We start from the raw sequence: 12,728 nt of genomic DNA, 5'->3' as shown, positions 1-12,728 counted from the left end.
AAATGTGTTATGCAATAAAAAAGCATGTTTAAATTGCACTAGAAAAACGAAATTACTTAGTGAACAAGCCAATAAAACCAAACTTGAAATAACCATCAACAAAACAACAAATCCGCTAAAGCAGCTTAATTAAGTTGAAAACTGCATAATGAATCTTTACAAACAACCCTTACACCTAATCTAAACACCAAAAGTAATTAGGTTTTTGCATAAAATTAGAAACTAGCTGAGAGTAGTTCATATTTTTAGTTTCCAAGTCAACTACCGGGTAAAGCATGGCACAAAGTACACCTTAAACTACAACTAAACTAAACTCTCTAAAGCATAGCATAAGCAACCTTTAAACGGAAAAGTTTTTTACTTAACACTTTCCTAAACACGTTTCAGTAATTAGTCACGCAATTTTTAGCGTCATTTACTTGTATTCGGGATTGAAGGTGAGAAGTGTTTTCCTTACACCAAGTACTGAGTATTATAAGAAAGTTGGAATTATAATTGCTGCAATTTACAAAAACAAATGTTTTTCTCGCAAGTGTTACAAATTAATTTAAAACTATTTCCAAAGCGCATTTTATAAATAGGCATGCGAACTTTAAAGTTTGTATTTAAAATGTGTAAATATAGTCAGACTTTGTGCTAATGCAAAAAGTTATAAATGCGAGACTCCGGATCGAGTTGTTAACATATCTATTTCCGATAGTAATTATGGTATATTGTTTTGTTTGAATTTCGTTTATAAGCTATTGATTCTCTCATTAATCTATATGATGAATAGAATGCATCAACTCGGCTAAATCTGTATACAAGGTTGCCGAATGGTACTAATATGATTACCTAATATTTAAGAGTTAAACGGAAGCACTTTGATAGCGTGCTCTCACTGACAATCTCTACACTCCTTCTTTCATTCCCATCCATCCACAGTACTCGTTATACCTTGACCAGGGTTTGCCACCAAGGCGAGCTGAAATTTTGTACACGCCCTTTCTTCTCAACAAGCTCATCTGTTGGAACCGCCGATCTTTTTGAATGTAGTTTATATCAAGTATCGTGTCTAGTTCAATTCTCTTGAAGAATATATAGTACGTAGCAATGGTGCAGCCGAAGTTAACATTGTTTCCTGTTTTATACTTATATGAGTATTGCAAAACGCTTACCCGGGAATATTTTAATTTAAAGTGAAACATTCGATTTCATAGAAAACTTGTGGGTATTTAACTCACGTAATTTTAATAAACAAGTTGGAGCAAAACTAAATAAATATTAAATTGATGAAGAACGGGCAGGCGGGGTCTGAACTAATTATTACACAAAATATTTGTCTGTATGGGTATATATATATTAATTTCAATATGTTCGTTTATTTAAAACTGATTGCGTTGCGTTGCAGCAAATTGATTTTCATTGGAAGAATCGCAACTGTTGCAACAGCCAGCAGCGACTATAGGAAGCGTACGGGGAGTGGGGCAAGCGTTGGCATTGTACTTGTGCTACAAACAAACTGTGCTATTCGAGTGCATTTGCTCAGGCGCTGAAGTCGAGCCAACTTGATAAGAGAATTGCTTTTCAATGCCAATGTTAGTGGGTAAACCAAAAAGATCTTTTAAACAGGGATAAGTAATATACTACTTTATTATCTATAAAGTAAATACTTATATAAGTTAACCCTGAAAAACGTTGAGTCTTATCGGTAACAAAATGCTTCGTACATATATATTTGTCTTAAGGGCTTTTCTGGTTTCAAACTGGTTCAGTTGAAGTGTATTAGATCAAACTATTACATAAATTGTTTTGACCAAAACTATTACATAATACTTTTCTTCTTTTTTTTGTCTTCCAGTACCTTCTGCTGGTGGTTCCTTCTCAGGTCCACTGCTTCGGGTATATGAGGGGTCTCGGGCTCCTGAAGTTCTCCACTACTTCGATTGCATTCCTTACAATCTAGATCACCACACCGCAGAACCTTCTCCTGGCGGTCTCTTCTCATACACCTGCAAGAGATTTATGGGCAGGGCTAAGCGGTTAGAGAGGCGGGGAGAGCGCTTTTTCACGGGTGGATCGAAGTTAAGAGGAGGTAGGTAGGTAGGTAGAGTAGGTTGCTGAGTCTCCTGTCAGGAGTCCTCCTAATACAAATAGTTGAGCTGCTGTATTGTTTTTGGCTCGCTGATTGTGCGTTCAAATCTGACCAAAGAGTGCATGACCTCATTAAGTTATATATTAAGATATTCAATCATCGATATTCCATCCATTCTGATCGATCTATGAAGATCCTGTGATCTACTTTTAGGAATATACGGGTAACACAGAGGACGAATATTATCTGTTCAAGTGAGATTTTGGATTAACTCTACGACCTAAACTTTTTTAGTTAACTCAATCTTCTGCAATAATTTAAGATAGGAGTGAGTCTTCGAGTTTCAAGGAAGATCTTTGGCCCATCAATGATCAGGCTTATTTTCAACAGACATTTGGTTCAATTTATCGCAATGAAATTTTGTCATTTCTCCGTGAAGTTTACACTCACCTAATTTCTCGATGAAGGAACAAACGAAATGTCTCCTTTCTACCGATCAACCCTGTTCATTATATCTAAGGGCAAAGTGCTATTCTAATCTTTTACATGTTTTAGTTATCTTAACTTTCTTGGAGTCCCCCGACGTCTGTCCTCAGGCGTTTTTAGTGGGAATTATAACGCAACACAAAGCAAATACTCTAACGATTGCATTCTTGCGTGAGCAAATGTGTGACCGATCCGTCAAGCAATTGCAACAACACGATCAATGTGTTGATAACAAGTCTATATACCGAGTCCATACACACATAAACGTTGCTCAACCGGAGAGCAAATGCGAGCGGAACATTATAGGTGGGAGCGTACAAGCACTCGCTTTGTAGGTACATTTGTAAGAGAAGCAAAGCGGCGAGAGCGTGAAGAAGTTTGGCTGCCTGAAAATGACCTGTGTTGATAGCAGCTATTTGCCTGCCTGAATGCGCGCTCCTATAGACTTGGGTATCTACTATAGCTCTGTAGGTAGTTGTTTTTATTGACTGATCGTGAAGGCGCTGCTAAATATTATTATTTTCTTTCTATGACTTTTTCTCTATATTATGGACATACAAAACCATTGCATTTGCCGTTAGCGGGCATTCGAAGTTTTGTTAAGTTTCCGGCCAGTTAGCGGTGTCAGTCTACTTTTGCGGCTTGTACGCGCAAGTTTCTTCGTATACGTTTGGCGGGTCGCGGTCTCCACGCTCGTATTGATTTCTGGGCGATTTTGTTTTCAATTCTCTTAATTTCTTTCGTGTCTTCAATTATTGGTTGCTGGTCAACTACTTTCGATTTTATTGGTAGGTGAAGAATGTTCAACCAGCGAAAGACGCTACAAATAAAATGTGCCAAGGTGTTTCAAGTTTCTGTGTTCGACCTTAAAAGTGACAAGATCGGCAGTGCATGCATTCGTATGAACAAATGTGCTATGGCGGCATTAAGAATATTAGTGCCTGAGTACGGATAGCGCTGCATGAAGTCGTGATATTGCGATAACAAAATGTGCACCGCCTTTGAACTTTAGTTTCGACTTCTTAGTTCCGAGTCATTAAAATTTAACTTATGTAATTTTGTGTGGCAGTGCAAAAATCTTCGAGTAATTTTGAAATATGATAATTGAATTAAAATTGGCTTACTCAAAAACATATTGACAATGGAGTAAAACAAATAAAAATTAAAATAAAATTGCTCTCTACTCTTTGCTGAGTGTCAGAAAGCGCAGAATCTATGTAAAATTGTGTTCGCTTCTTTTGCTGTAAAACAGTTGTTTTGTTTTTAAAAATTTAAGCTGTTTTCGTTTGTTCAGTTTGTATTTCTTCTTTACATATGTATCTATATTACTAGATCTGTTATTAGTCAGCATATTTTGGTCACTTAAACAAACAACAATAAGTAGTATTGCTGTGCTCAGTTCTTTTTATTTTTATATCCAAAATATGACCCACGTGTTGGTGACGCTTTCGCAACTGTTTTTGAGGAGTTTGTTGCTTCAAATTTGTTTAACACTTGTGCGATCAATTTGGGTTTAAGAAAATGCATTTATTTAATAAGTAAATTTATGGAGATGTAAGAAAAAATAATTAAATATATTTTGATAGAGTATGTAATAAATTCATAAAAAATATTAAAATTAAGTTTGATAGAGTAATATGGGTAGTCTAAAAAGTCTTTTCGTATCTTGTCAATAGATCTCGTTGCAGTCGTATAACTCCAAACCCATCACATTGTGTCATATTCACTAAATGGAAAGGTGAGATTTTAAGCTTCATTTAACCAAAACAAAATTAAATTCGGGGAAGTTGAAAAAAAGTTAAAGCTGTTCAAAAATGAGTGAAAATAATTTTTTGTATAAAAAAGAGAAGAATGCCACTTGTGAAATTTGTGAAGTTTACGGAGACGATGCTGTATCAGTTCGTGTAGCACAACAATGGTTCGTTCGCTTCCGTTCCTGAAATTTCGATGTGAAAGATACACCTCGCCCTGGTCGACCTATCGTTGGATATGTCGATGAAATTATGGAAAAGATTGACCAGGACTGTCACATAAGCAGCCATGACATAGCTGAGCAACATAACATTCATCATCAAACGGTTTTGAACCATTTAAAAGAGCTGGCTACAAAAAGTAGCTCGATGTTTGAATTGTCTGTGAAAAATTTAATAGAACGAATTAACATCTGCAATTCTTTGCTGAAACGAAAGGAAACCGAACCATTTCTGAAGCGAAGAGACGAAAAATGGATCAAATACGACAATAATGTGCGAAAAAGATCATGGTTCAAGCGTGGTAAAGCTCAACAAATGGTCGCAAAGCCAGGATTGACGCCTCGAAAGGTTATGCTAGTGCTTAGTTTTTGGAGGGATTGGAAAGGAATGATCCACTATGAGCTGATCCAGCCTGGTCGAACGATTAATTTCACATTTTACTATCAACAACTGATGAGATTGAAGCAAAACGGTCAGAACTGATCAAAAGAAAGGGCTTCGTCTTCCATCAGGACAACGCTAGAACACACATCTAGTCATCTTTGATGACTCGGCACTCGATGAGAAGTTTTGATGCATCCACCATATAGCAATGACCTTGCTGTACCATCGGACTACTATTTGTTTCGGTCAATGCAGAACTCCTGATGGAATAATGTCTCTAGCGGAAAAATGGCAAAAAGTGGTCGACCAAAATGGTACATATTTGGTTCATTAAAGTTCATTATAAGTATAAAAAAATAAATTGAAGTTTGATTGGAAATACGAAAAGTCTTTTTCGACTACCCTGTATTTAGAACAGAAACTTGATAGCAACTATGTACATATGTATATATATATAAGTTAGAAAAAAATTAATCTAAGTTCATGTGAAACATAAGTATATTTTATCTTGCTTGCTTTATCATTACTGTATGTATTAATGATTTATCGAATTCTTAGCGACCAAAGGCATTCATAAATGTCCGGTATGGTCATTAAACTCTGATCCATGTACACATCTACATTTCAACGCCTACAGTAATGTTGCATTAGTCGCGCAATAAAATGTTTGTTATCAAAATATGTATGTATACTATATAATATAGTTAAACATCGCCCGGCATCATAAAACAATTTTTAGTGGTACATAAAGGCGTGCGTGTAGATTGCTTTGGGCCAAAGTGCGGATGTTTAATTGCACCCATGAACGAAAGTCTAACGAAGTGCATAGTCCAGCGCTGAAAATAGTTTTTATTTTTTACTAATTAAAAAAATGCTTATCAGCAAAGCACGAAATGAAGGGGAAAATGTCAAAAGTTGTGAGTAACTGATTTTTTTCTCTTTCGGAGAGCAAGCAAGCAAAGAGCGTAACGAGTCGACAACCATTTTTTTATTAACACAAAGTACATACCTAGGTATATGCAGTTTAGTGCGCTTATCATACTACAAAACCAACAACAACCAAAGTGTAAACGTACCTATCCGCTCACCAAGTCACTTCATCAAAAGAAAAATCAAAAATCAACAACAAACAATTAGCAAAAAAAAGTGACGTTTGCCAAGCCGGAGTTTGGGAAATACCTCGAAAACCGGCGGCACACAAACACCACACACGAGCACATGGCTGCATGCGCAGAGCGTCGCTGAAATGCGTTAGCCTCTTCAACTGCCGATCGTTCAGTGACCTACCTTCCGAGCTGTCTTCATGTTGCGCAGTTTGTTTTTGCTTTTGGCTGATACCTGCGAAATTGGTAAACATTTGTATATTTAGATCTTCATAGATTCGCACTGATTTCAACTCTTTGTTGCTCGCTCTGCTTTGCTTTCCCCAAATCGGCCAAATCAGTAGTTTGCACAAAATTCACTCGCTCGCCCGCCATTTCCAGCCAAACTCGTTTGTAAACTTTACCATTTTTGTTGGTCTTGTATACATTTCTTCTAACCAGTTATCGCATTTAGCGCAGCGCTTACGGTAGTTCACACAGGTGCAATTCCGCATTGACGCTCCATGAGTGAGTATTTGGCGAAGCGCTTTGCGGTGCTCTCTCTACACTTCCTATTCGTCTATTCGCAAATATGTCAAGCACTTGGCCCCATGTAGTGCCGATAATGTGAAGTGGAACAAAAAATCTGTCAAGTGTTTTTGGCTAAAAATAGTTCTTTGTTTTCATTTGTGTATCGTAATTGTTTTTGTTGTAAGCTAGATAAAGAGAAACAGCATCAGCAAGCTTTGCGCTCGTTTTTTTGTTTTGAAAATTCAGTTTATCAGTGAGATGACGTAGAAGCGTTTTTAGAATATTTGCCATCATATTGGCCCTGAAAAAAAAAAACGGCGTGACATACATACAATAGGTTGAAATATTTCTTAGTACATCATATATTAACTTTCCAACAAAATTTTTCGCAAAGTAGTAAAACGATATCCGGTTTCCTGGTCTGGGAAGTCATTATCTTCAAAATTTATTCACTCGACACAACAATATCCCTCTGGATATTCTGTATGACGGACGAACTCCGAGCATGCGCCCGAAGTTTTACGAAGGTAACTCCTACAATCCCACTTTCCGTACTCCTCTGCTTCTGGGTGTAACAAACCTCGTGGCAAACTTAAAATACCTTGTGGGCCACCAGTTATTTGTAATTATGAATATTCTTTCGACATTCTTAATTATCGAAAACTGAATATCTCAGGCATAAACGAGTTTATTGTTGTAGTTTAACAAGTGCTACGCCAGAGTTTAATGTAAGGTAGTCAGGCTACCGCAAATATGTATGAAAATAAATCAAACGAGTGGGGCAACTTTTTGCTTGGGCTATCGACACATTGAAATTTAATTATTATTAATAATAAATGCTTAATTATCTTATTTGTACACTGTTAACACGTATAGTAAATCAGGTGATTACTAGCTGTGGGTACTGTGAGTAAATTGTATGTGAGCGCAAATATTGAAACAGAACAAATCTCATATAAGATTAGCATCAAATACGAATCTCTTCGTGTCGCTGTGTTTACGGTGTTGATTCTGCGCATTAGTATGAGTAAATACTAGACACATAAGGTCAGGCGACGTAAGGCGAAGGTTATCGGTTGATGAGCTGACTTTAATCTGCTGTCAATATTCGAAACTATAATTATTTGAAAATTAAATGAAAACATACGAATGTGTGTTCTACTTTATTTATGGCTTATTCGTTGAAGACTGCACTAAGCACTTTCATATAAATTGATAGACGACCATCTTTTTGGATTGGGCAATTTTTTGTAACTCTTATATTTAACTCTCTTGCAGCTTTCTGTACTTCTCACTGCACTTAAACAACCGACGACATGTCCAATTGGGAGTCATTATATAACCGTCCCGGTCCGAATCGCTTGCTGCCAGCCGAATCATATCGTACTAGCGATCCGAGAGAGCCAGTGAAGATTCGTAGATCCACTGAGGGCCTCTCAGCTGAGGAGCCGATTTCCGTCCCCGGTGTCTTGAAGCGTACAGTTAATAATTATGGTGATTATCCAGCGCTGCGCACGAAAAATGAGAACAAGGAATACGAAACCGTTACTTACAGGTGAATATAACGCTTTATTTTCAAATCTGCTGAACATCATTACCACTTTTCATTAACTATTAGACATAGTGTAGAGCTTGACTTTCACTTTCGTTCGATAAGTACGGAGCACTTTCATATTAATAGGAAGCAATTTTTCTAACAAACATCTATCATAAAGGTTATCTTATTCTCAAGGTCCCAGATTCCATAATAAATTACTATAAAGACCATTTTTTCCATACTAAACGTCCAAAAAAATTTCTGCTTATCGCAGTCGTTTGTTTCAATTGGTTCACCATACTTCAACACTTAAATTTAATTTTCGCTCTCTCTGATTTGCTAACCATAAATTCCGCCGTTGTGCGCTGTTGACGCCGTCCAAAAATCACTTTCACGCATTTTTTTTCTTGGCACCACAGCCAACTGTGTAAAAAGCGAATCGGCTGGATTACATTTTTCATCACAATTCACCATTCGTGCCAACTATGACACCACTACTAACTGCGCCGCGTCCACACCCATTCCCCGCCGGCCATACATTCGCACTTCCAACGTATGTCCGCAGATTTGTGCCAACATAAAATCCATTTCTCCATTTGTCGCCATATTTTCACGCTCCACTGCCATTAGGCGAAGACAAATTTTCACACTGCTGTTGGATTAACTAATTTTTTGTTTCCACTTTTCCGAATTTATCGACTCTGCTCCGGAACTGCGCCAGGCAATATGAACAAAAAGTGCATCAAGTCGCCAAAGCGTTCATCAAGCTCGGTCTGGAGCCGCACCACTCAGTGGGTGTGCTATCCTTCAATTGCGCCGAATGGTTTTACTCGGCGATGGGTGCCATACACGCCGGTGGTATTATCGCCGGTATTTACACGACCAATTCAGCGGAAGCTTGTCTGCATGTTTTGGAGAATTCGCGTGCACAAATTGTGGTGGTCGACGAATCCAAGCAAATGGATAAGATTAAAGAGATTAGAGACAAGTTGCCACATCTGAAGGCGGCTATTCAAATCCAGGAACCATATGCGCCCTACATGAAGAAGGAAGATGGCTACTACAGGGTAAGTGATTTAGAAAGAAAGCTGTTGGTTGCATATAATGAAATAAACTTCATCTATGTGTCTTTGTACAGTGGTCCGAAATAGAGGCGATGGCTGTTGCGGATGTCGAAAATGAGTACCAGAAGCGTCTAGCAAATATCGCCATAAACCAATGTTGCTGTCTGGTATACACTGTAAGTATGTAATTAGTTGTGGTGGTTTGAAATTAGCAGCTTAAGGCAGACAGTTAAAGAGTCTCCATTGCTAATCTTAACACCTCGTACACACATTTTTTACGTTTGGCCATTGAACGTCTGTCGAGCTCAGTTCGCCGTACGCGCGACTTAACTATGATGCATTTTCAGCTGCAAATTAATTGCTTTTAGCTTCATACACGAGTTCCGCGCTTCCTCTATTTCCATTACTGCCACTAACCATTTGATTTTCTCGCTGCTTCTTACTTACAGTCTGGTACCGTGGGCATGCCGAAGGGTGTTATGCTTAGCCATGACAATCTCATCTTTAATACACGTGCCATCACGAAGTCGCTATACAATGTTACATCCGGCTCTGAGGTGGTCGTATCCTATCTGCCACTGTCCCATGTGGCCGCACAGACCGTTGATATCTACACAGTCGCTTCCATAGCTGGTTGCATCTATTTCGCCGACAAGGATGCACTGAAGGGTACACTCGTGAAGACATTGCAAGATGCGCGTCCCACAAGATTTATGGGAGTTCCGCGTGTCTATGAAAAATTCCAGGAACGCATGGTGGCCATTGGCTCGTCTAACGGCGGCTTGAAGAAAATGCTCGCCAGCTGGGCTAAGGGTGTAACATTGCGTCACTACATGGAGACTCATGGGTAAGTTGCGTAAACTTTTCTATTTGGTTTTGTAGTAGTTATTTGGTGTATCGGGAAAGTATCCATATATGTTTGTGGGCACGTCCTTATAGAGAGCAAGTATTTTTACCGTTTGATTAATGTGCCGCACGTTATTGTTATGTGCTCACTTAAATGGTGTCGGCCGATCGTTTGTCAGTCGGCTTCTTTGTCGTCTAGCGTGATGACTGCCTGTTGTCTAACATTAACCGTTAACTTGGCGTTCAACATTCAAGCGTTGAGTAATTGCACTTAATTAACACACCGTCAGCGGTGCCATGGCGAGTGTAATGACGTAAATGAACTGTCATCTCACATTCAGTGAGGCACGAGAAGAGTAGCCTGCGCTTAAATGTCCGTCCATTGTTTGATATACATTCTACAACATTTTGTAAATAGTTCAAATTCAATTGCACCAAGTTCGTATGCCAGATTGTGGCTTGTCTTGGCCAAACAAGCCAGGCACACCGAAGTCTAAAGCTTTCGCAAGTTCAATTTCGTTTTAGTCAAAGCTTGCTTAACACGGCAACTTTAAGCCAAAACACACTTCCGTCCATGATTTGTAGCACCCCGAAATACTTGTATCCCTTATCAATAATTTTTCCCTTACAGCAAAGGTCCCGGTGGTTTCGGTTATAACCTCGCTAAGAAATTGGTTATGTCCAAGGTGAAGCATGCGCTCGGCTTTGATCGGTGCATAACTCACGTCACTGCTGCGGCACCCATGTCACCCGAGACGAAGAAATATTTCCTCAGCTTGGACATGAAACTTTTGGATGCCTTCGGCATGTCTGAAGTAGGCGGTTGCCACACATTATGTCTGCCTGATACACAGCCGTTAAACTCGATCGGCAAAACAATGGCCGGTTGTGAGACTAAGATTGTCAACAAGGATGAAAATGGTCATGGTGAGGTAAGTTGCGAGAAAAGGCTGCAATTTCATGATTTTCCAAACGTTAATTTTGTATTTTCATGCGACCGATTAGATCTGTATACGCGGCCGTCACGTTTTCATGGGCTACATTTACAACCAGGAGAAAACCGATGAGGCGCTGGACGAGGACTGTTGGCTGCATTCCGGCGATGTTGGCTACATTGATGACAAAGGCTACGTTTACATAACCGGCCGCTCCAAGGAGATTATCATTACTGCCGGTGGTGAGAACATTCCACCCGTGCATATTGAGAATTTGATCAAGAAGGAATTGGATGGCATTGCGAATGCCTTCTTGGTGGGTGAACAGCGCAAATACCTGACCGTACTGCTAACAATCAAGGTGAGTACCAAGGGCCTTCAGCTCAATATTCCATACTTATTCTGACTTTTGCTTTGAAGACCGAAATGGATCGCGAAACTGGCGCACCACTGGACGACCTCACTCACGAGTCGCTCACTTGGGTGAAGAGTTTGGGCGTTGAACACAAAACGTTGAGTGAAATTCTGAAGGCCGGCCCTTGCCCCAAGGTGTGGAAATCCATAGAAGACGGCATCAAGCGCGCCAACAAGCACGCCATTTCCAATGCGCAGAAGGTACAGAAATTCACAATCCTGCCACATGACTTTTCCATTCCCACGGGCGAATTGGGTAAGTATGATGAAATAGCTACTTTGAAAAAATCGCTAATCTATTGTTCATGTTCCAGGGCCCACTTTGAAGGTGAAACGCAATGTTGTCGCCAAACAGTATGCCGATGTCATCGAGGCTCTTTACGCCTAAGTGTGGCTGCTGGCACTTCCCAAAGCGCTCTGCGTTGTACAACCGAGGCTGTTCGTAATTCCTATAATTTTTGCTGAAATCATAGAAATGTAGTTAGTTAATGGAATAACAAATATACATACATACATTTATATAGCTCAATTACTAACAGAAAGGCAGCAAACAAAGTGAGAACAAAGTGTTGGCTAGGCAACCAGCCTGTAGAGTTTAACTAATAACATACTTTAATGACTTAAATTAAGTTTGGTAGATAAAAAATGTACATAAGATTTGAAAGGCACAATCATCCATGTTTCGGCAGTAGTTTTTGGTCGGTTAAGCAGTTACTTTTCTGCATTTACTGGTTTTATTTTTTTTTACAAAACAGATTTTGCTTATGGAGAAATTTTTATTTTTTACTTTTTATATAAGGACTAACACATGATTTTAAAAGCTGATTGAATTTTAAAAAAAAAAAATTGGTATGAATTTGTAAAGACTTATCCAAAAAATATTTTTTTTATTTCCAAAAATAACTTTAGTTTAGATTTCACAAATATTCACATACATACATGTGTACATACTTTAAATATAAAAGTACTTACTTATTTAATTGTGTAAATAAATTCCAAAAGTTTAGTAGTTAATGAAAAATTTTATTGTACAATGAAAACTAAGAAAATATAAAGCAAGTACAGAAAAAAGTGTACAGAAACTATGTTTCATTAAATAAAATAGTGTTGGAACTTTGGTGAGACTTAATTCTTAATTCGGTACTTACGTACCAAAAAAAATATCGAAGGTGCTGCATAGCCTTAGCAACATTTATTTAACTGTTCGGAACATGTTTCTTATATTTAATGTTTACAAACTATTTGAATGACTACCGCCTAAAAGTATGCCTATTAATTCATCTGATGCTAAATATAAAGAGAAAGATACACTGAGAAAATATGTTACCAACGGCTGTTGTGTTTTTAAGTTCTCTGGCCAAGCCTCGCCATCCCAGATGCGGTAATGAACGGGCAGCACTTG

At 38.5% G+C, this 12,728-nt stretch overlaps 1 protein-coding gene across 2 annotated transcripts; it reads left to right on the top strand.

The window, feature by feature from the left end:
• Window positions 1–3,177: 3,177 nt before the first annotated feature.
• Window positions 3,178–12,070, top strand: LOC120768057 (very long-chain-fatty-acid--CoA ligase bubblegum). Of its 2 annotated transcripts, none has more exons than XM_040094574.1 (9): window positions 3,178–3,348; window positions 7,809–8,085; window positions 8,789–9,134; window positions 9,206–9,307; window positions 9,581–9,978; window positions 10,609–10,909; window positions 10,983–11,273; window positions 11,333–11,582; window positions 11,641–12,070. In XM_040094574.1, exons 2-9 carry the CDS (start codon window positions 7,847–7,849, stop codon window positions 11,712–11,714), a joined length of 2,001 nt encoding a protein of 666 aa, XP_039950508.1. In that variant the 5' UTR covers window positions 3,178–3,348; window positions 7,809–7,846; the 3' UTR covers window positions 11,715–12,070. The 2 variants fall into 2 exon arrangements, with proteins under 2 accessions (XP_039950508.1, XP_039950509.1); XM_040094575.1 differs by lacking the exon at window positions 3,178–3,348 and adding an exon at window positions 6,172–6,266.
• The last annotated feature ends 658 nt before the right edge of the window (window positions 12,071–12,728 follow it).

This window comes from Bactrocera tryoni, chromosome 2 (genome assembly GCF_016617805.1).
Source record: "Bactrocera tryoni isolate S06 chromosome 2, CSIRO_BtryS06_freeze2, whole genome shotgun sequence".
Taxonomy (NCBI): domain Eukaryota; kingdom Metazoa; phylum Arthropoda; class Insecta; order Diptera; family Tephritidae; genus Bactrocera; species Bactrocera tryoni.
This window is presented reverse-complemented; position numbering and strand designations above follow the sequence as displayed.